Here is a 25,840-nt window from a genome sequence, read left to right on the forward strand (position 1 = left end):
AACATGTATCTTGGGGGTTAGACATAAAGGAAGTTTCCAAAGGAATTTTTGTATGTTCCAATAGACTCACAGGATCCTGGGGTTGGGCTAGGATTGCCTTTTGCCCTCAGCAGAGTATCAACACTGAGGCAGCTGAGCTCCTAAAGGAATGTCACTCGGCCTGTTTCAAGGACTTGTCAGTAGGCTGTAGGGAGTAAGGAAATTTAATAATTTCTCTTCTGACTTTGTTTCACACATCATTCAATATGAACAGCCCGGCTGCTGGAGCCTGTAGTCCGGATAGACTGGACTACAGGGACTGAAGTCAACCTTTGCCCAAAACAACTAAACAACCAGGCAAAATACGTGAAACAATGGCTCTCCAGATCCTGGGGTTAGGTGGAAAGGACAGCAAAGCCCTCCTTGATTCCAGGGACTTTCAACCCTCTCTGGACCACACAGGGCACAAGGTTGAAGTAACTAAGTAGGATTCCTCCCAAGCTGCTGAGGTTTTCTCCACCCTTCCTCTATCTTCATCTCCCCTCCAATGCCAAAGCCCTCCCACCCAGGCATAATCTGATGCCCTGGGAGGTCTTGGAGGTCACTCTTACCAGGTGGGCTCACCCAGTCCCCTCTCCTGCCCAAAGCCCCTATTTGGTGCTCCTACTGAGCCATCTACCTGGAGCCACCTGAGGGCAATGACCTGCAGCTCCCCCCAGGGCGGGCCCAACCCCAACACATGGGCCCTCTAGGCTGAACCTGTTTTTTGTACTAAAATGTAGCAGGGTGGGAATGAGGCAGGTAAACAAGTATCTCTGATACAGAAAAAGTGCATGGAGGTGTATGGGATGCAGTTCACACATTGTTGGGGTGCAGCGCCCCCCCCCACCCCCACCCAGGGTGACGCAGAAGGCTCCCTATCACTGCCGCTGACACAGGAACCATCTAAGGCTTCCGCCAGACTGTCCTGACTCCCGAACATGGAGCAGAGGGGAGGGGCCTCGGGTCATCCCCGAGCCCGGGTCCGGGTGGTCAAGGGGAGGACCTGCTCAACCTCGCCATCTCAGGCCGAGCAGCCCCAGCGCGCTCTGCCTCGCGTGGGCGCCTGGCAACTCGGGGCCGCGGTGGTTGCCCAGGAAACGACCACGTGCCTCCGCAGGGTTTGGTGGGCCTCGTAGTCCACCGACAGCCTCGCTTGGGCGGCCCGCGCCAGTAGGGACTACAACTCCCAGGAGGCCGCGCGGCGGGGGCGGTCCCAACGCGAGGCGGGGGCGGGGCCTCCTCGGCTGCAGGCGCGGGGTCCCGGCGGCCAAAGGAGGAAGATGGCGTCGCCGAGGCTCGGCCCGGGGTCGCGGGGGCTCCTGTCGGCGCCGCTGCTGCTGCTGCTGCCGCTGCTGCTCCTGCTGCTGCTGCTGGTCGGGCCCCGGACGGCGGCGGGCCACGGCGGCAAGTACTCGCGGGAGAAGAACGAGCCCGAGCTGCCGCCGAAACGCGAGTCCGGCGGGGAGTTCCGCATGGAGAAGCTCAACCAGCTGTGGGAGAAGGCCCAGCGGGTGAGTGGCGGCCGCGGCCTCCTGGGGTCCTGGGGGCTGTCGGGCCGGGGGCGTCCGGGTCTGCGGTGACCCCGGGGAGTGCAGCCCTGGGGCATCCCCTGTCTGCTGTGACCCTGGGCCAGCAGGGTCCTGGGGGTGTCCCCTGTCTCCAGGGTAAGGGGGTCTGGGTCTCCTCTAGTCCTGGAGGTCTCCGGGGCCTGGTCCTTTCTCTCTTATGATCCTGGGGACCACCGGGCCTGGGTCTCCTCTATCTTGCGGGCCATAGCCTAGGCTAGTGCCATGATGCCTGCCTTGGTTTGCAGCTGCCGCGGTTGGGGTTGGGGTCCTTTGAGAAGACCCTGAATGTCACTTCTGGCCTAGTGAGCCCCGACTGGGAGCAGGGAACTACTGCTGCATCATCCCACCTTGGTGCCTTGACTTTCTGTGAGATTATCCAGTTCCTGTTTGATAGAAGTGCTTAGGAGAGCTGTAGGCGGGGGACGAGATAGGGCTACTTCTGCCTAGTACTGTGGGTCTTGTGACATCTTCCAGTGTTGCAAGACTCCTGAGCAGTGTGGGGGGAGGGAGAGGGCTGTCCCTAGAGCTTTGGGGTTTGAGTGAAGCCATGGCTTCTCCTCAGTGGGTTCCTCTGTGGGCGGCACCCACCCACCTGCGCACTAGTCTCTGGCCCGTGTTACCCTGCTCAGGGCTGCCTTGTTTGTGGTGTGACGGGGCTGGGGACACATCCTGGGCAGGCTCACAGACCTAGTTCTGTGAGCTCCAAGCCCCTGTCGGGTTCTTTTTTTTTTTTTTTTTCTTTTTTTTAAATATTTATTTATTTATGTCTGATAGTCACAGAGAGAGAAAGAGGCAGAGACACAGGCAGAGGGAGAAGCAGGCTCCATGCACTGGGAGCCTGATGTGGGATTTGATCCCGGGTCTCCAGGATGGCGCCCTGGGCCAAAGCTAAACCGCTGCGCCACCCAGGGATCCCCCCCTGTCGGGTTCTTATCCTGCCCTTGTGATTAAAATGTGTTGAAGTGTTGTCCTCTGAGGTGGGAGGGCCAGAAGGAAGGGGAGATCCTGTTTCCCTCCCCTGGTTCTCTGTAGGCCACATTCCTGGAGCAGGAGGTGCAGGTCGAGGTCCTTGTCCTGACAGCAGTTCCCAGGCAGGCAGGCCCTGTTGTGTCCTTGGAGCTGCTTCACCGTGTACCAGTAAGATCAAGTATATAACTGTGACACCGTCCCCGCCTCGGGAGCCATAAACATACCATTTGTTTGTGACGAGTGCCTGCCTTCCTGTGTGTTGGCTTGTCTCTGGATTAGATGATTTACCTAACTGTTTAATATTGAACACATTCTGTTCTGTGTTTGATTTTCTACTGACTAGTTCTTTTCGTGTGAGGCATTAACATTTAACTTGAAGTTAAAGAGGTTGAAAGAATCCAGAGAGTGGGTGCCAAGTGTCTGCACGTGACCTGTATCTTTTCCTCCTTTTTGACGGGACACGATGGCTGCTGTGTGCAGGCATTACCACTTCAGGAGGTATCTCCTGCACTGAGCTCACAAGCCTCTGTATGTCAAAGGAAGGACCGAGTTGTGAGACACAGCGTGTAATTCAGATCCCCAGAGGCTTCAGACGTGAGAAGCAGTGGTTCACAGGAGCTGAGACAGTAGCACACAGGTGGGCACCAGAGTCTGCAGCCCATAGGGCTCCTGGCTGGATGCTGGGAGATTGACTCCCCGCAGGGCCCTGGAGACATGGACAGATAAGAAAGTAAGAGGTGAGTGGGGACCTCTGCTGAGGTCCTCAGATCTGTCCCCCGACGGCGGTACTAGCTGGCAGTCAGAGAGCACTCAGGTCCTCTCCCTCTGCAGTCCCCAGGAGGGACATCAGGGCCATTGCACTGTCACACTAACCACAGAGGGCAGAGCCAGGAGCCGGGCCCTCCCTGTCCTTGGCTGTGGCTCTCGAAGCAGATAGGTCCCAGGCTTAGAGGACAGACCTTGTGGATGCTTGGTCTTAAGTGTCATGTCCTTGGTATCCTGGGTGGACTGCAGGCCTGCCTTTCCCAACTCCTCACGTCCTAGCACCCTACATACCCTTCCTGGGAAATCAGCCTGCCCCACACCATTCCAGTTTCTCCGCCGTGAGGCTGCAGCCCCAGCCTCCCCAGGGTCTGATGTACTCCTGAGAGTGCCCACAGAAGAAATCCTAGGACAGAGCTCAGGCGGGCAGGTGAGATTATTATGTAAGCCCACCCTGGATGCCATCTGAGGAGCCTAGGGCATCTAGGTGCACACAAGAGGCTTTGAAAGGAAGGGTTTGGGTCTCAGGAGAGGTGGTAGGAGTGGGGTACTGTGGAGACATGCCTGTCTCAAAGAGCCAGCAAAGGAGGGGGCAAACCAATGGAGCAGGGTGAAAGAAACTTCTAGAGAATGAGAAGAGTTTCCCGCCTTAGGCCCTGCCATTCATTTGGTGCTTTTTTACTCCTGAGGAACTTTCCCTGACCAGTCTTCAAGCTGCTGGAGGGTGGGGCCCAGGTTTTCTGAGCATCAACAGAGAGGCCTAGCAGAAGCTGAACCAGGGTCACCATAATGACCCTTTTAATCTAAAAAGCACGTTGGCCGCAGTCTCCCCATCCCGTGTGGTTGGCAGGGGGTTGCTCCATCTTGTAGCTTGTTCAGCAGCCTGCCAGAGTCACACTGGGTACCCAGGGAACACCTGCAGGAAAGGGTGGCATTGCGGTAGGTCATGGTGCCTGAAGTGCCGTCTCACCTGAGACCTCCTGAATGGCAGGTACGGCCTCATGAAGACTGGTGGAATGTTGTGGCCAGATGGACCAGCTTGGAGCACATTTGTCCCGCCGGTTTGAGCTGAGCTGATACCAGTCAGCAGGAATGGCAGGAGCAGGGCCCAGTCTCCTCTTGGCCTCCCTGGGCCTTGGGCTTGCTTCCAGAGCCTCAGGACCACCTAACACAGGCACAGTCTCATTCCAGCCTGAAGCCAAGGCCCCTCCCCACCACATTGTGGGCTGGGTCATGGGGCAGAGACACCACACTTAGAGCCTCTTGTCATTGTGTCATGAGTGAGTCCCTTGCAGGTGGAGGCATTGGTCAGGCAGGTTCACTAATGGATCTCATTGTGGAAGTTTGCCACAACTCAGTCCACCATCCTCTAATCATCCAAGTTACTTTTTTATCATACTTGCATGATACAAGGAAAAGGTAGCAGTTTCCTCCCATGCCCAGCATTCATGTCCCTGCATCCTCCCACCCCTATACCCGGTCCCCACAGATGTCCAGGTGCAAGGGGCGGGGGGAGACATCCTGGTGCAGGAGCTGGCCCTGCAGCCGTAGCTGACCTTATCGAGAGGAACTGGCAGCCCGTGCTCAGGCCGCTGATGGTGGGTAGCTCCTCACAGACTGGGCATTTCTGGATCATGCCCTGCCTGGACCTCTTCCATTGAGGCTGGAAAGAAGGCTTCACATACAAACTGGTGATCCTCCCTCTGCAGGGTGGCAGTCCCCCGAGGGTCTTGCCCGGGAGCACGGGTGGGATTTTGACCTGCCAGGACCATGCATCCCCCTGCTCATTTTTGGTTCTCCTGAGTGCCCCTCGCTCAGGGTCACTGTCTCCCGGGTGATGCCATTGGTTCATCTTGGGGCCAGTTGTCAGAATCTTCTGCTCTTGTTCTGTAGCTTCAACTTTCTCCTGTGAAACTGTCCGAACTCCACGCAGATCTGAAGATGCAAGAAAGGGATGAGTTCGCCTGGAAGAAGCTGAAGGCCGAGGGCCTGGACGAAGACGGAGAGAAGCAGGCCAAACTCACTCGCAACCTCAGTGGTATCTTTCTTTCCCCCTTAGCATGACAGAGGGTTAGGGGGGCATCTCCTGGGCCCTGTAGCCTTGGCTGCCCATGCAGACGTGGTTCATGGCAGGAGGGGAGCAGGGCCACCTTGCTGCAGCCTGTACAGTGGCTCACCTCCGACCAGCAACCAGCTGTGGGCATGGCTGCTGGGCCATTTTGTGAGGCTCTTGACAAAAGGTAGGCATAGTCAGGGCAAGGGTTCCCAGGCACATTGACACACAAGCAGTGGAAGGCCCTGCAACTCCTTGGCCCAGGAGAGAGGCTGGGGCCACCCGGTTGCCTAGGGTGGAACTGTCTCACCTGGAAGAGAGAGTTGGGATGGTCCTATAGCCTGGAAGTTGGGGGAAGTCGATTTCAGATCACCTGTAATGAAAATAACTTTCTAACAGAATAGAATGTATTGAGATGGGATGTGGTGAGCTGCTTGTTCCTGTGGGTATTCAAGACAGAGCAACTGTCTTCCCAGCCTCCAGTATGCAAAAGATGTGCGTCCTCAGGACTGAGAGGTCTCTCAGGCTCCCTTTCCGCCTCCCTCCTGTGGCATGCTTCAGGTGGGGGTTAGGACTCTGAGCTCGCTGCCCAAGAGCCCCTGTGTGCAGCTGAGTCTCGAGGCCGCTCCTGCGCTGACCAGTCTTGCTGTCGTCCCTCTAGTGAAGAGCAGAGAGCAGAAGTCATGTCCCCATCCTGCCTGCTGGTGCTCTGGCCTGCCACCTGCCCCAGGACGTGCACACACCCTCACCAGTCTGAGCCTGCTGCAGCTCCCCACAGAGCCCAGCTTGGGGGCTGGAGTAGCCATGGCTGCATTGGCCACAGGTGTGGCTGGACCCAGAGTCTGCCCTGTAGGCCACCCACCATCCCACATGCCCACAGAGCCAGACACTGGCTTCCTCGGACATGGTAGCACGTGGAGCACACGCCATCTGTGGTAACAGTCCTTTCCTGAGACCAAATGCTGTATGTCCACCTGAGCCTCTGAGGTACTTACTGCCCGCAGTCACAGCTGTGAGCACGGCAGGACATGAAGCCAGGGTTTTCAGACTCCGCTCGTGACATTTCCCCAGCAAGCCTGCATCCTTACCGTCAGACTTCACAAGACACCTACCAGTTGTTAGGTGACGTTGGGCATCTGCTTCTGGGGTGAGGACATAGGTCTAACTGCCATTTTACATGACCTCATTCTAGAATGGTGAGACATATAAAGAAACCAGAACAAGGTAACAGAAGGGTCAGGTGAGGAGATGCAGGATAATTGCACCCAGTCAGAATGTTTGGGGGCCATCCGAAGGGCCAGGAAAGAAAGCTCTGGAAGAAAATAGCCCCCAGCGGATGGCCCAGGGCCTGGACAGAGGAGCATGAGGGTATATAGGGGTCAGCCAGCTTTCCTCTCCCTCCTGGGGCACATTCACCCCAGACTCCCACTGCCTGGGCACATCCTCCTGGGCACAGCTTCCCACCCAGACAGCATCTAAGTCCGTGTTCCCGGTGGAGCCATCTGCATTCTGTTGGGTGGTGTGTGCTTCCCGGGTGCCAGGGGGACAGGGCAGAAGGACTCCAGAGATTGGGAAGCTGGAGCACTAAGGCAGATGCTCTTGAGCAATCTGCTCTGCTGCCTAGACCGGCCACCCTCACCATGCCCAGCACAGATCCCCAGGTGCACCGCAGGGGACCCAGGGCCCAGATGTCCTCACCCGAGAGCAGAAGAGGCAGGGCTCGAGGCTCCATGGGCCTCTTCCAGCTCCAGTGTTTATTTCTGGCTCCAGTTCCTGCTGAACACAGCACAGCTGGAATCCAGAGCCTTCTGCCTTCCAGGCTGGTGGACACCCTGAGACTCCTGTGACTTGCCCTGTGAGGGGTCTGGTGCAGCTTCAGATATGGAAGCCAAGGCCAGGCTGAGCCCAATGACCTGGTTATCCTTCCGCCCCTCCTGCTGCTCCTCTGCGTGCTCAGGGGCTATTCACCTGTCGGGAGCGCAGAGCCTGGGGGTGCAGGCTGTCCTCAGTGCCAGGCAGGTAGTAGCCAGGACTGGAGTGATACCTCCCTGTCTCTCCTAGTGATCCTGGCCAAATATGGCCTGGACGGAAGGAAGGATGCCCGGGCTGTGAGCAGCAACTCCCTCAGTGACGCCACCGAGGACGACAGCCTGGAAGACCCCCGGCTGGAGAAGCTATGGCACAAGGTAACCCTCACTGCTTCCCATAAACCCTGAACTGTGCACCCTAGCGTTGAGCGTTCAGGAGAGCTGCTAGGGGCTGCTGCTCCGCATAGGAGCCTGTTAGAGGGCATCTCAGGAAGCAGGGCTTTCTTCTTGGAACCATGGGGTTGTGGCCACAGTCTCACCTGCTCAGAGAAGGAATTCTGTGTGGCATGGAGCTTCGAATGACAGAACGGGCTGGATAACCTGCAAACACCCAGGCTTGTGGTGTCACATAGGCTGCGTGTTTTATGGTGTCCCATTTAGTTTTGGGTTTGAGTCTGTGTGGTGTCTGGTTCAGAAAGGTGTGCTCACAGTGTGGGCTGGGTGTGTGGGCACTGAGCTCACACCATCTGATCTCTGGGGGTGGAAACCCCACGTGGGTAGGGCAGGTGGTGGGACCAGGTGGTGGCCGGCCGCAGAAAGTCACTCACTGTCCTGCTCTTAATCCTCCAGCTCCTGTCCAGGTTCTGTCTGGACCGCACTGAGTGGGGCCTAGAATCAGACTTCTCACAGCAGCCCATCATCCTTGGTCCAAGGGGTGGAGCTGGAGCAGGAGGGAGGGAGGGTCTGCTGTGGAGGGGGCTGAGCCCCGGACCCACAGTATTCATGTCACCACATGGCTGTGCATAGCAGGAGGATGCCGATGAGGCGACTGGCCTGAGGTCCCTCCCAGGAGGGGACGCTGCCTCCCCTCCTGGGGGATCCTGCAGCTCCACACACTTTGATGGTTATCACCTCTCCATCGAGCCTGGCAACAGGTCCTGCTGCATCCCCTAGTTAAAGGGTCATCTAGGCGAGAACGCACCGGGCATTTCACACAGGAGCGGGGTCCTGCCCCATCTGAGGGATGATCAGCAGTGGCGCCTGTGGAATCACGGCAAACAGCCTGAGGGGTGACCCGGGGCGGGGCAGGCTCACAGTGTTCACTCCTCCCAGGCAAAGACTTCAGGGAAGTTCTCCAGCGAGGAGCTGGACAAGCTGTGGCGGGAGTTCCAGCACCACCAGGAGAAAGTGCGCGAGTACCACGTCCTGCTGGAGACCCTGAGCAGAACTGAAGGTGCCCTCCCCACCCTCCAGAGCAGTCCTGGGGCCATGGGTAGGGCAGGGAGCTTCCTTCAACGTCAGCCCCATTTCTGAGTGGTACTCCCTTCTGGGGGATTCATCGGGGCGCCTCTGACAAGAGTGTTTGGTCAGATGCAGTGATTTGGGTCATGGGCCACTGTTGCTGCCCATCCCGCACATACATGAGTGCCACCTAGCCCCAGGGCAAGCCGCTCTGGGAGGGCACCATCCTCTTGGACCCAGAAGCCACATCAGCAAACCGAGTGTCAGGGTGCAGCGTCACAGGGGTCAGCCCAGGGCCCCTTCCTCAGAGGGCAGTCCTGGAGCACTTCTGCTCCTGCAGCAGGGCAGGGTGGGTCCTGGCCACAGCTCACAGTGCCTGTTCCACACAGAAATCCAGGAGAATGTCATCAGCCCCTTTGACACAAGCCGCATCAAGGAGGATGTGCTGCACAGCAAGCACGCGGAGCTGAAGGACCGGCTGCGGGGCATCAACCAGGGCTACGACCGCCTGCGGAGGGTCAGCCACCGGGGCTACGGCACCCAGGCCGGTGAGCACACTGCTCCACTTCAGGCCCTGTGTGGGGGGATCATGGCCATGTGGCCCACACTGCCCTGTGGTGTGGCCCTCATCCCCGTGGCCAGCTGCTGTCCACCCTGCTCCCGCCCCAGGCCAGGCTGCCCTTTGTTTCCAGCTTCTTGGCTAGTCATCTCTTCTCCACCATGAGCCCAGGGGCATCCATGCGGCAGGTGCTGCTGTCCACCTGGGGACATAGCGGGTCAAGGGACACGGTGCTGGGGTGGCCACTGTACCTCTGCCCCTCTGCACCTGAACCACCACCTTCTAGGAGCCGCACCTGGCCAGCTCCTCAGTTCTCCTGGAGTCTGCTGAGTCCTTCAGGAACATTCTCCACGGGCCCCTGAGGGTCTCGGGCAGGAAGGGGTCAGCTAAGGGAGGAGGTAGCAGCTGGTGGCATGGCCCCCAGGTGGGCAGCTATGACTCACTTGCTCCTAGTCTGCTCCGGGGGGAAGGAGAGGTGAGTGGCCCAGCTGGACACCCATCACTGCATCTGCTCATCAGCACTGGTTGAGGTCAAGGAGTCCTTTCCTTGGTGGTTGGTTTTGCTTTGGAGCCTGAAGGATGGACGGTGGCCTAAGCTTCAGCCCAGAACTATGGGTAGACTGACACAGTCCTGGCCCAGAGGCCCCAGGAACCCTGCTGTCTCTTGATTCCTGCTGCCCCTCCACCCCCAGACGGCTCTGCCAAGGGGGACCCTTCCTCAGGGGTGCAGGGAAATGCTGGTGGGTGCTGCAGGCAATGAGAATGTCACTGAGGTCACGTTCCAGTGGTGCCTTAAGCCACAGATTGGACATGCACGAGAACAACAGTCTGCTGCCAGATGGCACTGGACACACATACACAGGCATTGGTGCATGTGGCACATGCCCAAGTCCAGGGACGCTCACACTCCCAGTGTTGTCAGGGCCCCTGGGCATCATGGGATGCCACCATCCAGCACTAGGCCTGCTTTTGCCTCTTTGCCAGAATTCGAGGAGCCCCGAGTGATCGATCTGTGGGACCTGGCCAAGTCCGCCAACTTCACTGAGAAGGAGCTGGAGTCATTCCGGGTAAGGAAGGTGCTGGGTGGCGCTGGCTCACAGTATCTAGTGACACCTCTTCTGTTGAACTTTCTAACGTGGAAAAGACTCTGAACTGCGGTGTGAGTGGCCGGTGTGTTCACAAGCTTTTTTCCTTGTGTTCCTCTGCCAAGCTGGTCGGCAGCCATGTGGAACCGCCATGTTCGCATCTGTATGGACATGTTGGCTCCAGGGGATGAGGGTCTGGCTCCAAGGGCGTGTGCCCAGCTTTGGATGCACTGAGTGTGAGGACGGAGGGCTGCTGCAGCATTGTGGGTTGAGAAGTATCTGGAGGAGAACAGCAGACCCCGTGTGGGGCTCTGGCAATGGGCCTGGAGGGAGGGGCCTTTCACTTGCCCAAGTGTCACCTCAGTGGGTCAAGCCATAACCACACCACTCTGGGCCAGTGTGTCAGGGATCCGAAGGGTGTGGGCAAGAGGCTGCTGTTGGCTAGGACAGGAGCCCGAGGTGGGCACTTCAGCTGAGACCTGTGGACTGAGGTCATTCTGCCACGTGGGTCCTAGAAGCCACTGCTGAGCTCACCACAGTTGGCCCCATAGTCACGGGGGTGGGGGCATCATCGGCAGGTGGGAGACACAGCAGGGAGGTCAGTGAGTGTCCAGCAAAGGTCCCTGTATCCGCATCCATCCAGAGCTGAGTGGGCAGGGCCACCCTTGTGGAGCTCAGCCCAGTTCAGAGGGATATGTGTTGTCAGCCCTTGTGGACCCCAGGCAGGCCACTTAGCCCCGCTCTGGAGATCTAGAGGAGGTAACAGCTCAGCCAAGACCAGGGTGTGGAGGACCAGCCAGTGAGACTAACCCAAGAGCACTGTGCAGGTAGGAGCAGCAGGAAGGCAATGTTGCAGAGTCTTCCAGAGTGGTGGCTGCTCCAGATGGGACAGAGGCCGTGGGTCCAGAGGATAGGGCAATGCAGCCAAGCCCAGGCCTCAGGCTGGATTTGGGCTCAGGGGTAGAGGGAACCAGATGCCTGGCAAGGGCAGGGGGGGCCCGCATCTCTGGCAGGTGGGGGCGCCCCCCTCCCCCTTGCTTCCACGTGTGCTGCTTCGAGATTGGGTGGCAGCAGGGATGGCACCCTGAGTGTCCCGGGCAGGTCACACGTTGAGGGGCTTGGGGTGTGTGCCCTCAGAGAGGGTAGCCCCTGCCTCCCCATGCTAAGCGCTGTCACCCAGCAGGACTGGCTTGCTGCCCTGGGCCTGCAGCTGCCACCCGTGCTCTTAAGGGGTCAGAGGGGCCGGGACACAAGGAACCGTTGAGGGACATTCAGCTGTTGAAATGTTATTCTAGGAGGAGCTTAAGCACTTTGAAGCCAAAATTGAAAAGCACAACCACTACCAGAAGCAGTTGGAAATCTCACATCAGAAACTGAAACACGTGGAGAGCTTTGGGGACCGGGAGCACGTGAGCCGGAACAAGGAGAAGTATGCCATGCTGGAGGAGAAGACCAAGGAGCTGGGCTACAAGGTGTGTGCACCTGGCTCTGTGTGGGTACTGCTCCCTCCTCTCTGGTGGTTGTGTGGGCTGGTGGCACCTGGTGGGGTGCCCATTGCAGCCACACACCCGCTCCCACGGGGGCCAGCACTGGGCCATCCCCTTGAGCCTGTTTAGAGCCAGGGGATACCTGTGCTGCCAACTGGTGCTCTCAGCCAGGTGACCCTGCACAGGGTATGAGCATGAGACAATGGCTTTGGTCCATATCACAGGAGGACGGTCCCCTGAGAATCCCATGTGGTTCCTCTCATGGACTAGAGACCGTCCCTGGGCAGTGGCAGGTAGCCTGAGCAGAATGGGGTCACTCTGGGTCTGGTTAGATCATTCATGGTCACCCACAGATCAGGTGCCCGTCCAGCCACTGAAGCGTGGGCTCTGCATGCAGAAGAGCCTCTGGGTCGGACTAGGCAGGAACAAGCAGCAGGGAGTGTGGACGCTCCAAGGAGCTGGTAGTAGTAGGAGGAGTGGGAGCCAAAGGTGGCACTAGGGTGCACAGAACAGTCTAGAAGCAGATGAGGTGGGTTGTCTCTAGAGGGAGAAAGGGAGGAGGGACCTTCCTTTGTGTCTCATTCTCTGGAGCCACAGGGATGTGCCATCTATTCAAACACAAAAAAACTTTAGAGTGAAATGAGGCAGAAGTGCCACGGAGGAAGGGTGCGTGGGTCTGCCCACGTTTGGCAGCATATCAGGAAGAAGGTAAGCAGCAGGCGTGGGAGGTCGGCTCCAGAGTGATGTCACAGGGCAAAAGAACTTGCAGCGGGGAATTGGGCTGTGAGGAAAGGGGCAAGCGAGGGCTGGCCCCTGCTCACTGCCGTGGCAGAAAGACACAAGCCGGGTAGAGAATGATGTGCAACAGACTCGGCTCCATGGGGTTGGGGGCCGGCCAGGCAGCGTCCCTGTTCACTGCCTTTGCAAGTGGCTGGGGCTGACGATAGAAACGTCACTCTTCCCTCCAGCGTGATCTCCTCTGCGCTGTTTGTTTCTAGTGGGCGGTCATGTTCTAGTCAGCGTGGAGCTGCTTTTGTGATTTATTTATGACGGTTTCCGGATGGGTGGACTTGTAAATTAAGAAAAGCGGGGAGCTGAGGAGTTTGCAGTTTGAAGTCTGTGTGTCTCATGATATGGGACAGACGGCTGCTGGGTTTACACTGTGTCATTGTTTTCAGGTAAAGAAGCACCTGCAGGATCTGTCGGGCCGCATCTCGAGAGCTCGCCACAATGAACTCTGAAGACCGCAGGAGCCCGCTGGCGGGAAGAAGTGGGGGCCGGGGCCAGGCGTCTGCCTGAGGACAGGCCCGGGTGCTTCGGGGTGGCACCTGACACGGACAGGACCCTGGAGGAGGTGTGAGGGGGACCGGCCAGGCGTCCTTCATGAGGAAGGACAGTGAGCAGTGGTGTGCCAGATCGTGTGACTCTGCCCCTGGAAGTACTGTGTTCTTAAAAACATGTCACGGGGTTTAAATGGTCGTGATCTAACCTGTCACTCGGTGGTCTCACTGCGTTTACGACTCGTTCCTCTTCCATCCCCATTCCTCACTCCCCGTCTTCTCTGTGGGACATGGGAGGGCCCAGGAACCATCTGGGGCCACAGTCTCCCTGGTCTGATACCCAAGACCACTGTGGAGTTGAACCTCGCTGGGACAGGTGACCTCTGGCACGGGCCTGGTGGGGGGCTCCAGCTGGCCCAGCTGCCAGCTCTCTGCCCAGCTCTGAGGACAGGCTCAGGAAGAGCCCCAGAAGCCTGAGGGGGTCGTGTCCAGTGAAAGTGTCTGTCTCGCTGAGGTGTGACAACCCCACAACAACCCTTCTCTGGCCTCATAGCAGGCAGTCACGTGAGGATCTGACACAGTACCCAGGTTGGAACCTGAAAGGGCTTGACCCAGCGCTGCATTCAGCATCAACGGTACCCAGTCTCAGCTGGCACGTCAGGATCCCCCAAATACAGATACCCTGTTAGCCATTATTATAAGAAGAATCAAGTCCATGGGGTGCATGCTAGGACTTTGTGTGTCAGGATGCAGTGAAACCGAGCAGGGAGGTGGTGGCACAGTGCAGGCCCTCCCCCGCCCCAATCCCCGGGCCACTGGGCACGGGGCAGCCCTTCCTGCTGTGCTCCCCAGCACAGGAGCCTCACCCTGGGCCTCCACGTCATGTCTGCCACTGTCCAGGGCAGCTGGTGTGTCCCTTGCAGCATGCAGTAGCACACAAGGCTGTGGCCATGCCTGACAGGCAGAGCAGGGTGACTGACCCCTCAGGCAGTGGCCAAGGACCAGAGAAGGGCTCGTTGCCAGGCTTCCACACAGCGGCCTATGGGCGGCCCAAGGCCTGGGAGGAGATTGGGCCCGGGATTGGGAGGCAAGCAGAATAGGACACTTGACTCGGTTTACTATCTCAGAAACTGACAACTAGAGGGAGCTCTTGGCCTTCAGAGATGCCAGAGGACCTGATGGGTCTCAATGACTTGTCATTGCTCTGCTACTGGAGGCCACAGTTAACAGCGGCAGTCCCCCGGGGCCAGGGGCCACATTACATTGCCTTAGATTCTAAGTGATGCTGTGAAATAAAACATTCGTAAAAGGGCACAAAACACAGCTCAGTGAGTCCTTCCAAGCGAGTGCTCTGGAGCCCACCCCCAGGTCAACAGAGTACCTGGATACTAGGACACCCCCACACTCTTCTATTGCTGACCGCTCAGCTTGTGTCCCCCGGAATTCATATACTGGAACCCAATTCCTATGGTGAGGGGGCAAGCATTGGGACCTTTGGGTATCAGATTGTGAGGATGGAGCCCTCAAGTAGGATCAGTGTCCTGACAAGAAAAGACCCCAGAGAGCTACCTGGCCCTCAGGTGTGAGCACAGAGCAAGCAGTCCACGTCTGAGAACCAGGAAGCAGGCCCTCGCAGACTCCGACTGCCCGCACCTTGTCACTTCCAGCCTCCAGAACTAAGTCAAATGCCCGTTACAGCTGCCCCGCCTGTCTGAATTGTTAACGGAGCCCCAACAGACCCACTTTCTTGACTTAGGTTGGATTTCCTTGTTTGACACAAATGGGGAATTATAGCACACACACGTGTGTGTCGCGGTGCGGTGTCCAGCTTCTAGTTGGTGTGTCGATGTGATTCAGCCATGCCATCTAGCGGAAACGTGTGCCTCTGTTGCCGCATAGTGTCGCACTGTATGAATGTACGATGTGTTAGAGCTGTATCCCATTGTGGTTAAGAGCGCGCCTGGGAATGCCGTGGTGAAGGTTCCTGTGCACGCACACGTGTGGCTCACGGGAGCAACAGTGACGGTCCTACAGGACGCATTTGTTCCAACGCAGAGGATGGTCCCAACTGGTTTTGCCAAGGACCTGCACTCTGCCACCAAGCAGCAGGACGGCGTGAGGGCACTCTGCCTTCCGTCTTTAGTCAGATGTTCCAGCTGCACATTCAAGGTTTCCAGTTGTAGACTTGCCTATCCCTGGGGCTTGGGGTGACTGAGCGGTGAGGAGGGAGTACGTGGGCAGAAGCACGGGTGCAGTGTTCTGCTCCATGTGTGCTGATGGCTGTGAGTGCCCAAATGGCTGTCTCCAGAACAAGCTGCCCACCTGCCAGGCAGCCGTCAGCTTTTCTCACCTCAGCTCGCTTTCCCTGCTCATGCATTTCACACACAAGGGAGCAGACCATGAGGCTGTGTTTGCGTGTCTGGTGTCTTCCACTCAGCATCTGTGCTTCATCCAGCAGTGGCAACAGGATCCTTTCATTGCTGAAGGGCGTCCTGTGCCTGGATGTCCCCTGGTCTGGTTGCCGACCAATGCCCACTTGTTTCCTTATGTTCCAGCACCGTTTTTCATACAGATGTTTTCCTATTACTTGGTTCAATGCATCAAAAATCAAGTGAGCATACATTTGTGGCTCTGTTTCTAGAATGTCTATCCTTACACTCTCGCTGTCTTGATTGTTAAGCTTGGAATCGGTATGCATTTTCTTCTTTTTTAAAGATTCATTACAGGTGTTTTGCATTTCCATATACATTTTAGAATCGGCTTCTCATTTTTTATAAAACAACTAGAATTTTGACAGGGATCACCTTGAATATGTAGCTCACTTTGAGGAAAATAGACATCTTAGTATCGAGTCTTGCAAGCCTTTCTTGTCTGTACCTGTTATTTTAGCTCATTTTGCAACTCTCTGTACACAGACCCTGCGTGTTTTCATGAGATTTATTCCTGGGAATTTGATGTTTTATGCTACAGTCAATAGTATGTTTCTGCTTCATTGTGTAGTTGTTTTCATAAGATGACCTTACATGCTGTACCACAGATCCCTGCATGTTGTGAGCTATGGAGTTTTATAGATGCTTTATTATAGATTGCAGGGATTCTATCCTAGCTGGCTAGGAGTTTTTTGTGAATGAGTATTGAAAGTTGTCGAGTGCTTTTCATGCATTTATTGAGATGATCATAAAGGTTTGCTTCTTGACTGACTTACTGTGGTGAGCCTCGCTGATTTTCAGATGCTAAAATAACCTGCACTTCTGGACGGTCATGATGACTGTCCTTCCTCTGTACAGCTGGATTAGATTTGTGGATGCTTGCCTAAGGACGTTTGCTGGTATCGCCTGAGGGACACTGGCCCATGGTTCTTGTTCTCGTCACGTTTGGTATCACATTGGACTGAGCCAAGCTGGGAGCACCCCATGCTAGGCTCTGCTGTGCTGTGTGTGGGCTTGGCCTCCTTCCTTTCTCAGTGCACAGCAGCCTTTTTGGATGGAGCCATCTGGGCCTGAAATATTCCTCATGCCACGGTTTTTTATTAAGAACTGTTTTTAAAACTAGATACAAGGCTGTTTGGATTTTCTTTCTTTTTTTTTTTTTAAGATTTTATTTATTTATTCATGAGAGACACAGAGAGAGAGAGGCAGAGACATAGGCAGAGGGAGAAGCAGGCTCCATGCAGGAAGCCCAATGTGGGACTCAATCCCAAGACCCCAGGATCACATCCTGGGCCAAAGGCAAGCACCAAACCGCTGAGCCACCCAGGCATCCCTGTTTGGATTTTCTAATACTTCCTGTGTCTTTATATGTTTGTTGAGGAGTTTCATCTGAGTTGTTAAAACGATAGATGTAAAGTTGTTGTTCCCTGCTTAATGTCTGTTAGATCTGTGGTGATGTCCCGTTTTTGTTCCTGGTGCTGTTATAGCTGGTCCCTTCCCCCCGTCTGGCTAGCTGAGGTTCTAACCCGTTGTACATAATATCCTCCAGAACCAGCTTCAGCTTCACTGATTTCCCTCTGTCATTTGCTAGCTTGCTTTCATCAGCTTTTACTTTCTACATGTCTTTTCTTATCTCATTTCTGTTTAATTTGCTGCCGCTGTGCCGGCTTCACACCGTGGAAGCTCAGGTCACTGATGAAGAACACAGATGGATGGACAACACAGTCAACAAGCATGATCTATTCACGCTTCCTGGAGAAAACATGTTCTTAATACACATGGGACATTTTAAAAACTGTCCTAGGACACAAAGCAAGTTCCAGAACTCCACAGCAAGGCTAGATGATACAGATCACCTCCTTAACCTAACTGCAACTAAGGAGGGACTCAGTAATAAAAAGACAATTAAAATAAGTACATTTAGGAACTTTAGGGGTGCCTGAGTGGCTTAGTCAGTGAGGCTTCTGCCTTCAGCTCAAGCCCATGATCCTGGGGTCCTGGGATTGAGTCCAGCATCAGGCTCCTGCTCAGCAGGGAGTCTACTTCTCCCTCTTCCTCTGCCCCTCCCCCAGCTCATTCTCTTTCTCTCTCTCTCTCTCTCTCTCTCCCTTTCTCTTTCTCTCTCTCTCAAATAAATAAAAATAAATAAAATCTTTTTTAAAAGTTTATTCAGGAACTCTAAAAATACATATGGACCAAAGAAAGAATGATATTAGAAGGTAGAAAATACTTTTAATTGAATGGTAGTAGAGGGCAGCCCCTGTGGCGCAGCAGTTTAGTGCTGCCTTCAGCTCAGGGCGGGATCCTGGAGACCCAGGATCGAGTCCCACGTCGGGCTTCCTGCATGGAACCCACTCCCTCTACCTGTGTCTCTGCCTCTCTCTCTCTCTCTCTCTCTCTCTCTCTCTGTGTGTGTGTGTGTGTGTGTGTCTCTATGAATAAATAAATAAAAATCTTTTAAAAAAAATGAGTGGTAGTAGAAATACTATACACCAAGTTTGGGGGACGTGGTCCAGGTGAGCCTCTGGGGCAAATTGTGCAACCACAGATGCACTTGACAGGAAAGAACAAAGGGGTCTCTGACCCCAGGGATGAGAGGCTGGGCTGGGGGCTCTAACTGACTGAAAGGAGCCCCTGCACTAGGGATTAAAAAGCCCTCTCCTGAGGAGCCGTGGAAATCTGACAGCCCGTGAAGGTATGACCAAGGCATGATGGACCATGGGAGCTCAGGAAGGTGGTGCAGCATGAAACTGCACATCCACCCCAAGGACATGGCCATCCAGGTGTCCTGGGTTCAGGGCCACAGGCTGGTGTAAGGTGGGTGTCTAAAGGGAGAGTCTCCATATGAACCTGGACCCCTTGCCCTGCCCCAGACAAGGGGGGCTGGCTGGATCCTGCTCAGAGAGGGTGAAGACAAGAGGGCCCCCATGACTTGGCCCTGGTGCTCCTGGACTGGCAGAAGCTAAAGACCCCTCTCTGGGAGAAACTGTCATCCTCAAAAAAACCCAAGCATCATTGTTCACAAACATTGACTTGAAAATAACCAGGTGAAGAAGACAGCAAGGCCCCTTGAGTGAGAACAGGGAAGTCCCAGCATAAGCAGCCCCCTGAAGACGAGAGATTGGGGTGACCAGTGGCAACTGTAACACATGATGATAGAGCAGTCCCATGCATTGTTTACAGAATAGAGGACAAACTCAAAACTATTTCCAAGAACAGGAAGCAACAGAATCACCTAACCAATTTAGAGAACCAAATAAAACCTAGATTCTGGAGGGGAAAACTAGAAACTTCTAGTTTGAGGAGAGAAATTCTCTTTAGTAAATGGAGCAACTTGTTATGTTTGGGGGGAAAGTCGACCTCACACCACATGCAAAAAATGATTTACAGTGTTTCATAGGCCTGCATGTGAAAGCTGAAATTGTAAAGCTTCTAGAAAACAGGAGAGCATTTTCTGACCAGAGGGTAGACAGAAATACATAAAACAGGCCACAAAAGATAAGGAAACAAGGTGTTGTATGTCCTCAAAATCAGAAACTTCTCATCAAGATGTATCATTAAGAACGTAAACCAGCCAACCAGAGAATGAGGAGCAATCACAATGCCTGCGTTTAAGACAGGGCTCAGATCCAAAATTATACACGCAGTATTTCAATGGGCACAGGAATTAAACAGGGCTTTCACTGAAGAAGACCTCCAAATGGCCAACGAGCATATTAAAGGTGCTCAACATCATTAGTCATCAGAAGAATGCAAATTGCTACAATGAGCCAGCACTATACACCCATAAGGATGACTAAAATTACACAGGCCCTCACCAGCTGTCAGCAAGGATGGGCACCTACTGGAATTCTGTTGCTGGTGGAGTATGCAAAATGGTAAAACCACGTGCAGAACTTCGGCATTTTCTCACCTGTGCTCTGCAGTTCCTCTGCTGATCACACACGTTTCCAAGGGAGGGGAGGGTGTGTGCCCACAAAAGACCTACGCAAGAAAGTTGCCCAATTCATGATCAACTTGGTCTTATTCAAAACAAGAAAGAATCTAAATGTTCACCAACAGAATAGACAAAAAGTTCTGATATGTTTGTAGAGCGGAATGGGTGTGTATTCGTCTACAACAACATAGATGAATCTTGAAAACATTCTGAGCAAAAGAGGCAAAGTGTGAAAAGAGAATTAGTTGCTAGGGATGGAGGTCAAAATAGTGGTGACCTGGAGAGTGGGCATTGCCTCAAAAGGACTGGGAGGAATTTCTGTGATGGGAAATGCCCTCTGTCTCACACACATGTAAAAGTCTGTCAAGCTGTCCACATAAGATTTATGTGGCTTTCTGTTTGTAAATTGTAACTAAGAAGTTCCTCAAAGAGGGACACCTGGGTGGTTTAGCAGTTGGGCCTCTGCCTTTGGCTCAGGGCGTGATCCTGGAGTCCTGGGATCAAGTCCCACATCGGGCTCCCGGCAGGGAGCCTGCTTCTCCCTCTGCCTCTGTCTCTGCCTCTCTCTGTGTCTCTCATGAATAAATAAATAAAATCTTTAAGAAAAAAAATTCCTCAAAGAGATAAAAGTGCATCTGAACAATGATGGGGCACCATAAGGAGCAGGAAGGAACATTTGATAGCAAAAGAAAAACTCCCGGAGACTAATGAGATGACAGTGGAGGAAATCACACAAGGAGCCACAAAGAGAGATGGAATATCATACACACACTCAAAGGACAAGCTGGTGGGGGGTTCAGCAGTCGGAGCAGGACCCAGGAGAAGCCAGAAAGGAGACATCAAACTGTCCAAGAAGAGCCTGCATAGGGCGCCTGGGTGGCTCAGTGATTGAGCATCTGCCTTTGGCTCAGATCTTGATCCCAGAGTCCTCGGATTGAGTCCCACATAGGGCTCCTCGCGGGGAGCCTGCTTCTCCCTCTGCCTGTGTGTCTGCCTGTCTGTATGCCTCTCATGAATAAATAAAATCTTAAAAAAAAAACCCACATAAACGAAGAGCAAGTTTACAAAACAAAAGGCCCCAATAAGAGATGAAAGTAATAACTGCAAGACTTAAGGGCGATGGAGGCAGAGATCAGGTTCCAAGTATTACAGGAAGAGAGAGGAGGGGACTCAGAATTTAAGAATGGCGCTGGATGGGGTGCCTGGGTGGCACAGTCGGTTGAGCATCCAACTTGGTTTCAGCTCAGGTCATGATCTCAGGGTCACGAGATCAAGCCCCACATCGGGTTCTTGCTGAGCATGAAACCTGCTTAAGATTCTCTCTCTCCCTGTCCCTCTGCCCCTCAACTTTGCCTCCTCTCTCTAAAAAAATGAAAGAGAGAAAAAGGGAGGGAGAGAGGGATGAAGGAAAGAAGATTCAGTTTTAAATCACGTGGAATGGATCTCTGATACAAAACACCCAAACATTCCACAAACCAATGTTATTGTCTTTTGATAAACAACTAGTAGAAGAAGGGTCAAAGATAGAAGCAGGCAACCCCAGGAGAGCACACCCCTCGTTTAACGAGCATGTTTGTCTGACTCTGGACAGGGAGAGGGAGTGACCGTGAGATGCCATCTCGGTCACTGCAGCAGCCTGTCTTTGGGCCTCTTCTCTCGCCGTGCATTTGTGGCCAGGTCAGAGGGCAATTTGGCAAAGCCCAGGAAGCCAGGACACATGGCCTCCAACCCAGCTGCGGCCTCCCCCACGGGCCCTAGCCCACCTGCATGCCCACTCTCATGAAGGCCATTTCGGGATATTGGAGCCATGTTGTTCCTGATGGTGCATGGCCCCAGGGTGTCCATGTGGACCTGGGACAACTGGACAGCACCTCAAGGTCAGAACTGCAGAGGAAGGATGGTCATGGAGGGGAAGGCAAGCCACGGGGATTCCCACTGTGTGTGCTGCTCACACAGACTAAAAATGTGTGAAGGGATGATGGGGAGGAGGTTTGGGGAGATGATTGGGCATGGCAGTCACCTCTAGGACAGGGAGCCTGTGGGAGAGGCCTCAGCTTTTCCTGCACTGGGTTGTGCGTACATGCATGTGCAATGTTCTTTTTTCCTATCTATGTGTCCTAGTGTCTCAGTGAGGCCTCCGTCCCCAAAGAGAAACTGCATGGTCCTCCTGGATCCTCCGGAGAGCGAGCACTCATGTACACAGGTGCATAAACAAACTGCCACTTTTGCCCCACTGCACACCTCACCTTCCACCCCACAGCGATATCTTGTGGGGTCTCCCATCCAGGCACACAAAAGCAGCCTTTTGTCTTAATGGCTGTACAACATTGCTTTCACCAGTTTTCTACTGATGGGCAGTTGTTTCTAGTATTTTGTTTTCCCAAGATGAGGGTCCTCAACACAATAAAGGCCCTTTGTAATAAGCCCACCAGTACTACACTCAAGTGTATGGAAGTCCTACTAGGATCCCTAGCCTTCTGTGCTGGGAGCCCTAGCCACAGCAACCAGATAAGAAAAAGAAATTAAAGGGATCCACAACAGAAAGGAAGAAGGAAAACACTATTTGCAGATGACATGATAATTATATGCAGAAAACCCTAAAGTCCACACACACACCTGCAAGAACTAATCAGTGACTTCAGGAAAGTTGCAGGATTACAAAATCAACATACAGAAATTTGTTTCTATACACTAATAACATGCTATCAGAAATAGAAATCCCATTTGTAATCACATAAAAAACATAAAATATGTGGGAATAAATGTAACCAAGGAGGTGAAAGACCTGTACACTGGAAATTATAAGACACTGATGAGAGAATTCAAAGATCCAAATAAACAGAAAGATTCCATCCACATGGATTGGAAGAATGAATATTGTTCAAATGTCCACACTACCCCTAGCAATGCACAGATTTAGTGCAATTCCTATCAAAATTCCAATGACATTTTTAACAGATATAGAACAAATTATCCTAATTTGTGTGGAACAACAAAGATCCTGAATATCCAAAGCAATCTTGAGCAAGAAGAACAAAGGTGGAGGCATCATCCTCCCTGATTTCAAACTATATTACAAAGCTGTGGTAATGAAAGCAGTATGGTATTAGCATAAAAGCAGACACATAGGGGGTGCCTGGGGGGCTCAGTTAGTTAAGCATCTGCCTTCTAAAAAAGTAAAAAATAAATAAAATAAAAAATAAATAAAATAAAAAAATAAAAAATAAAAAAAGCATCTGCTTTCTGCTCAGGTCATGATCCCAGGGTCCTCCCTGCTGAGAGCCACCTCCTCCCTCTCCCTCTGCCTGCCCCTCCCCTTGCTTGTGCTCTCTCCCACCCTCTCTCTCTCTCTGTCAAATAAACATTTTTTAAAACCAGACATAGATCAGTAGAATACAATAAAGACCCTAAAAGAAGCCCACATATATAGTCAATTAATTTACAACAAAGGGGTTAAGATTATACAACAGGGAAGGGACCATCTCCTCAAGAAATAATGTTGGGAATTCTGGGTAGCCACATGTGAAAGGCTGGAACTGGATCCCTACCTCACACCATTGACAAAATCTAATGTAAAATGGAGTAAGAGCTTGAACATAAAACCTAAAACCATAAAACTAGAAGACAGGCAGTAAGTATTCAACATCTATCTTGGTGATGAGTTTTTGTATTTAACACCAAAAGCGAAAGGAAGAAAAATGGGACTGCATCAAACACAAAAGCAAAGGACACCCATCAACAAATTGAAAAGAAGCCTCATCTGATAAGGGATTACTACCCAAAATATATAAAGAACTCAGACAAGTCAATGGAAAATTTTTTTGATTAAAAAATGGGCAGGGACACCTGGGTGGCTCAGTAATTGAGCATCAGCCTTAAGCTCCGGGCATGATCCTGGTATCCGGGATCGAGTCCCATATCAGGCTCCTTGCAGGGAGCCTGCTTCTCCCTCTGCCTGTATCCCTGACTCTTTTTCTGTGTCTCTCATGAATAAATAAATAAAATCTTTTTTTTTTAAATGGGCAGAGGATCAGAATAGATGTTTTTCCCCAAAGACCTACAGATGGCTAACAGGTATGTGGGGAGGTGCTGCACATCACTAACCATCAGGGAAAGACAAATCCAAACCACCATGAAATAGCACCTCTCCTCTCGCCTGTCAGAATGGCCAAAATCAAAAGGACAAGAAACAACAGGTGTTGGTGAGGACGTGGAGAAAAAGGGGGGCCCTTGTGCACTGTTGGTGGGAAGGTAAGTTGGTGCAGCAGCTGTGGAGACAGGATGGAGACTCCTCAAGTCTCAAAAAAAGGAAAACTGAAACTATAGATATGACCTGGCAATTCCACTTCTGGGTATTTATCCAAAGGAAACAAAAACACTAACTCAAAAAGATACGTGTACTCCCGTGTTCACGGCAGCATTATCTACAATAGCCAACAGGGAATCAACCCAAAAGCCTAAGTGTCCCTGATGGATGAGTGGATTAGGAAATTGTGGTGTACACATGCACGCGCACACGTATACACTCATACAGAGATATATATACACACATTCACACACATATAATGCGATGCTATTCAACCACAAAAAAGGAAATCCTGCCATCTGCAACAATGTGGATGCACCTTGAGGGCATCATGTTAAGTGAAATAAGTAAGAAGAACAAAGACTGTATGATCTCACTTATATGTGGAATCTTTAAAAACAAAACAAGGACAGCCCTGGTGGCTCAGCGGTTTAGCGCCGGCTGCAGCCCGGGGTGCGATCCTGGAGACCCGGGATCGAGTCCCAGGTTGGGCTCCCTGCATGGAGCCTGCTTCTCCCTCTGCCTGTGTCCCTGCCTCTCTCTCTCTCTCTCAATCTAAATAAATAAATAAATAAATCTTTAAAAAAAATAAAAACAAAACAAACGGGGCTTGTAGGCACAGAAGAGTGGGTGCCAGCGGAGGGGCAGGGGGTAAAGGTCAAGAGGTACAAGCTTCCAGTTATAAAACAAGTCAGCTCAGTGACAACAGTACTGTGGGGCACCTGGGTGGCTCAGTGGTTGAGCATCCGCCTTCACCTCAGGCAGTGATCCGGGGTCCCAGGATCGAGTCCCACATCGGGCTCCCTGCATGGAGCCTGCTTTTCTCCCCCTGCCTCTGTCTCTGCCTCTCTCTGTGTCTCTCATGAATAAATAAATAAAATCTTTAAAAAAAAATACTATATCTTTGAAAGTTGCTAAGAGAGTAGACCTTAAAAGTTCTTATCACCAGACAAGGAGATTTTGTAACTGTTCACAGTGATGGGTATTACCTGGACGCGGTGATCATGTCACAATATATACAAATATCGAATCTGGATGTTGTATCTGAAACTACTGTAAAGTCCCATGTCGGGCAGCCCGGGTGGCTCAGCAGTTTAGTGCCGCCTTCAGCCCGGAGTGTGATCCTGGGGACCCGGGATGAATCCCACGTCGGCTCCCTGCATGGAGCCTGCTTCTCCATCTGCCTGTGTCTATGTGCCCCCCTCTCCCTCCCTCTCATAAATAAATAAAATCTTAAAAAAAAAAAAAGTCCAATGTCAGTTACACCTCAGGGTAAAATTATTTTATTTTCTCCTGTCTGGTGCCGATATTCCAGAATTAATACCCTAAATCCAAGCCCGGAACCTTGGGCCTCCGGCTGTATTTGCAGTACTTCCCCCTCAGGGAGCCCACCCTGAGCCCCACAAAGGCCAGAGGGGGGGCCCCCAAGGGCAGAGGGCACGGGGGCGGGGGGAGGGACTTGCAGATGGGGAGGTGGGGACCGGCAGCAGCACAGGTGGACTGCGGGGTTCTGGCCAGGGACACTTCTTACCTCTCTGCAAAGGTGGGGCACCCTTCCTGGGCTCAAGTTGGGGTCCAGGTGAAACTAGTAAACCGGAGCATTAACAGGACCGATCGCTGAGACTGGTAAGTGCAGCTGCAACTTGTCACCCAGACATTTCCTCGACTCTCCCCCTTTGAGGAGGCGACTCTCCCCCTTTGAGGAGGCAGACTGGAGGCTTGCCCCCCACCCCACCCCTTCCCCTACATACCCCCAGCCCCACCCCAATCTCCCCTTCTGGCTGCCTCTTGAATAAACCCTTTTCTTGCCGCAGACCCGATGTCTCCGCTGGGCATCAGGCCAATGGAACTTGGGTTCGGTTACACAGGGTCCCCAAAAACCTCCCTCCACGTCCACACGATGGCCCGTGCACCTCACCTACAGCAGCTGCAACAGCTCTGCCTAATAGGCCCCAGTGCGGGGCTCGAGCCACTGAGCGCAGTGCCGCCGGTCACAGCTCTGGAGGAAGGACAGGTGGCCATCTGGCCCTGTTCTGCTGTGTGGCTGCCACAGACCCCCAGAGGCCTCATGGGCTGGAGGGCAGCCTCCCTCCGCATGCAGCCCTCTACCTGCCA

The 25,840-nt window shown here is 53.3% G+C and overlaps 1 protein-coding gene across 1 annotated transcript; it reads left to right on the forward strand.

Annotated features, from left to right (window-relative positions):
* Positions 1–1,232: 1,232 nt before the first annotated feature.
* Positions 1,233–13,268, forward strand: LRPAP1 (LDL receptor related protein associated protein 1). Its single transcript, XM_025999314.2, has 8 exons — positions 1,233–1,532; positions 5,214–5,358; positions 7,435–7,559; positions 8,514–8,634; positions 9,032–9,190; positions 10,186–10,268; positions 11,582–11,758; positions 12,952–13,268. Exons 1-8 carry the CDS (start codon positions 1,302–1,304, stop codon positions 13,012–13,014), a joined length of 1,104 nt encoding a protein of 367 aa, XP_025855099.1. The 5' UTR covers positions 1,233–1,301; the 3' UTR covers positions 13,015–13,268.
* Positions 13,269–25,840: the final 12,572 nt, after the last annotated feature.

Source organism: Vulpes vulpes, chromosome 14, assembly GCF_048418805.1.
Source record: "Vulpes vulpes isolate BD-2025 chromosome 14, VulVul3, whole genome shotgun sequence".
In the NCBI taxonomy this organism is placed as follows: Eukaryota; Metazoa; Chordata; class Mammalia; order Carnivora; family Canidae; genus Vulpes; species Vulpes vulpes.

Excerpts from the sequence above, each read along its gene's own strand:
- LRPAP1 (XM_025999314.2), top strand. The coding sequence starts at position 1,302 with ATGGCGTCGCCGAGGCTCGGCCCGGGGTCGCGGGGGCTCCTGTCGGCG. Across the intron at positions 1,533-5,213 it reads TGTGGGAGAAGGCCCAGCGG|CTTCAACTTTCTCCTGTGAA; the intron begins GTGAGTGGCGGC and ends CTTGTTCTGTAG. Across the intron at positions 5,359-7,434 it reads ACTCACTCGCAACCTCAGTG|TGATCCTGGCCAAATATGGC; the intron begins GTATCTTTCTTT and ends TGTCTCTCCTAG.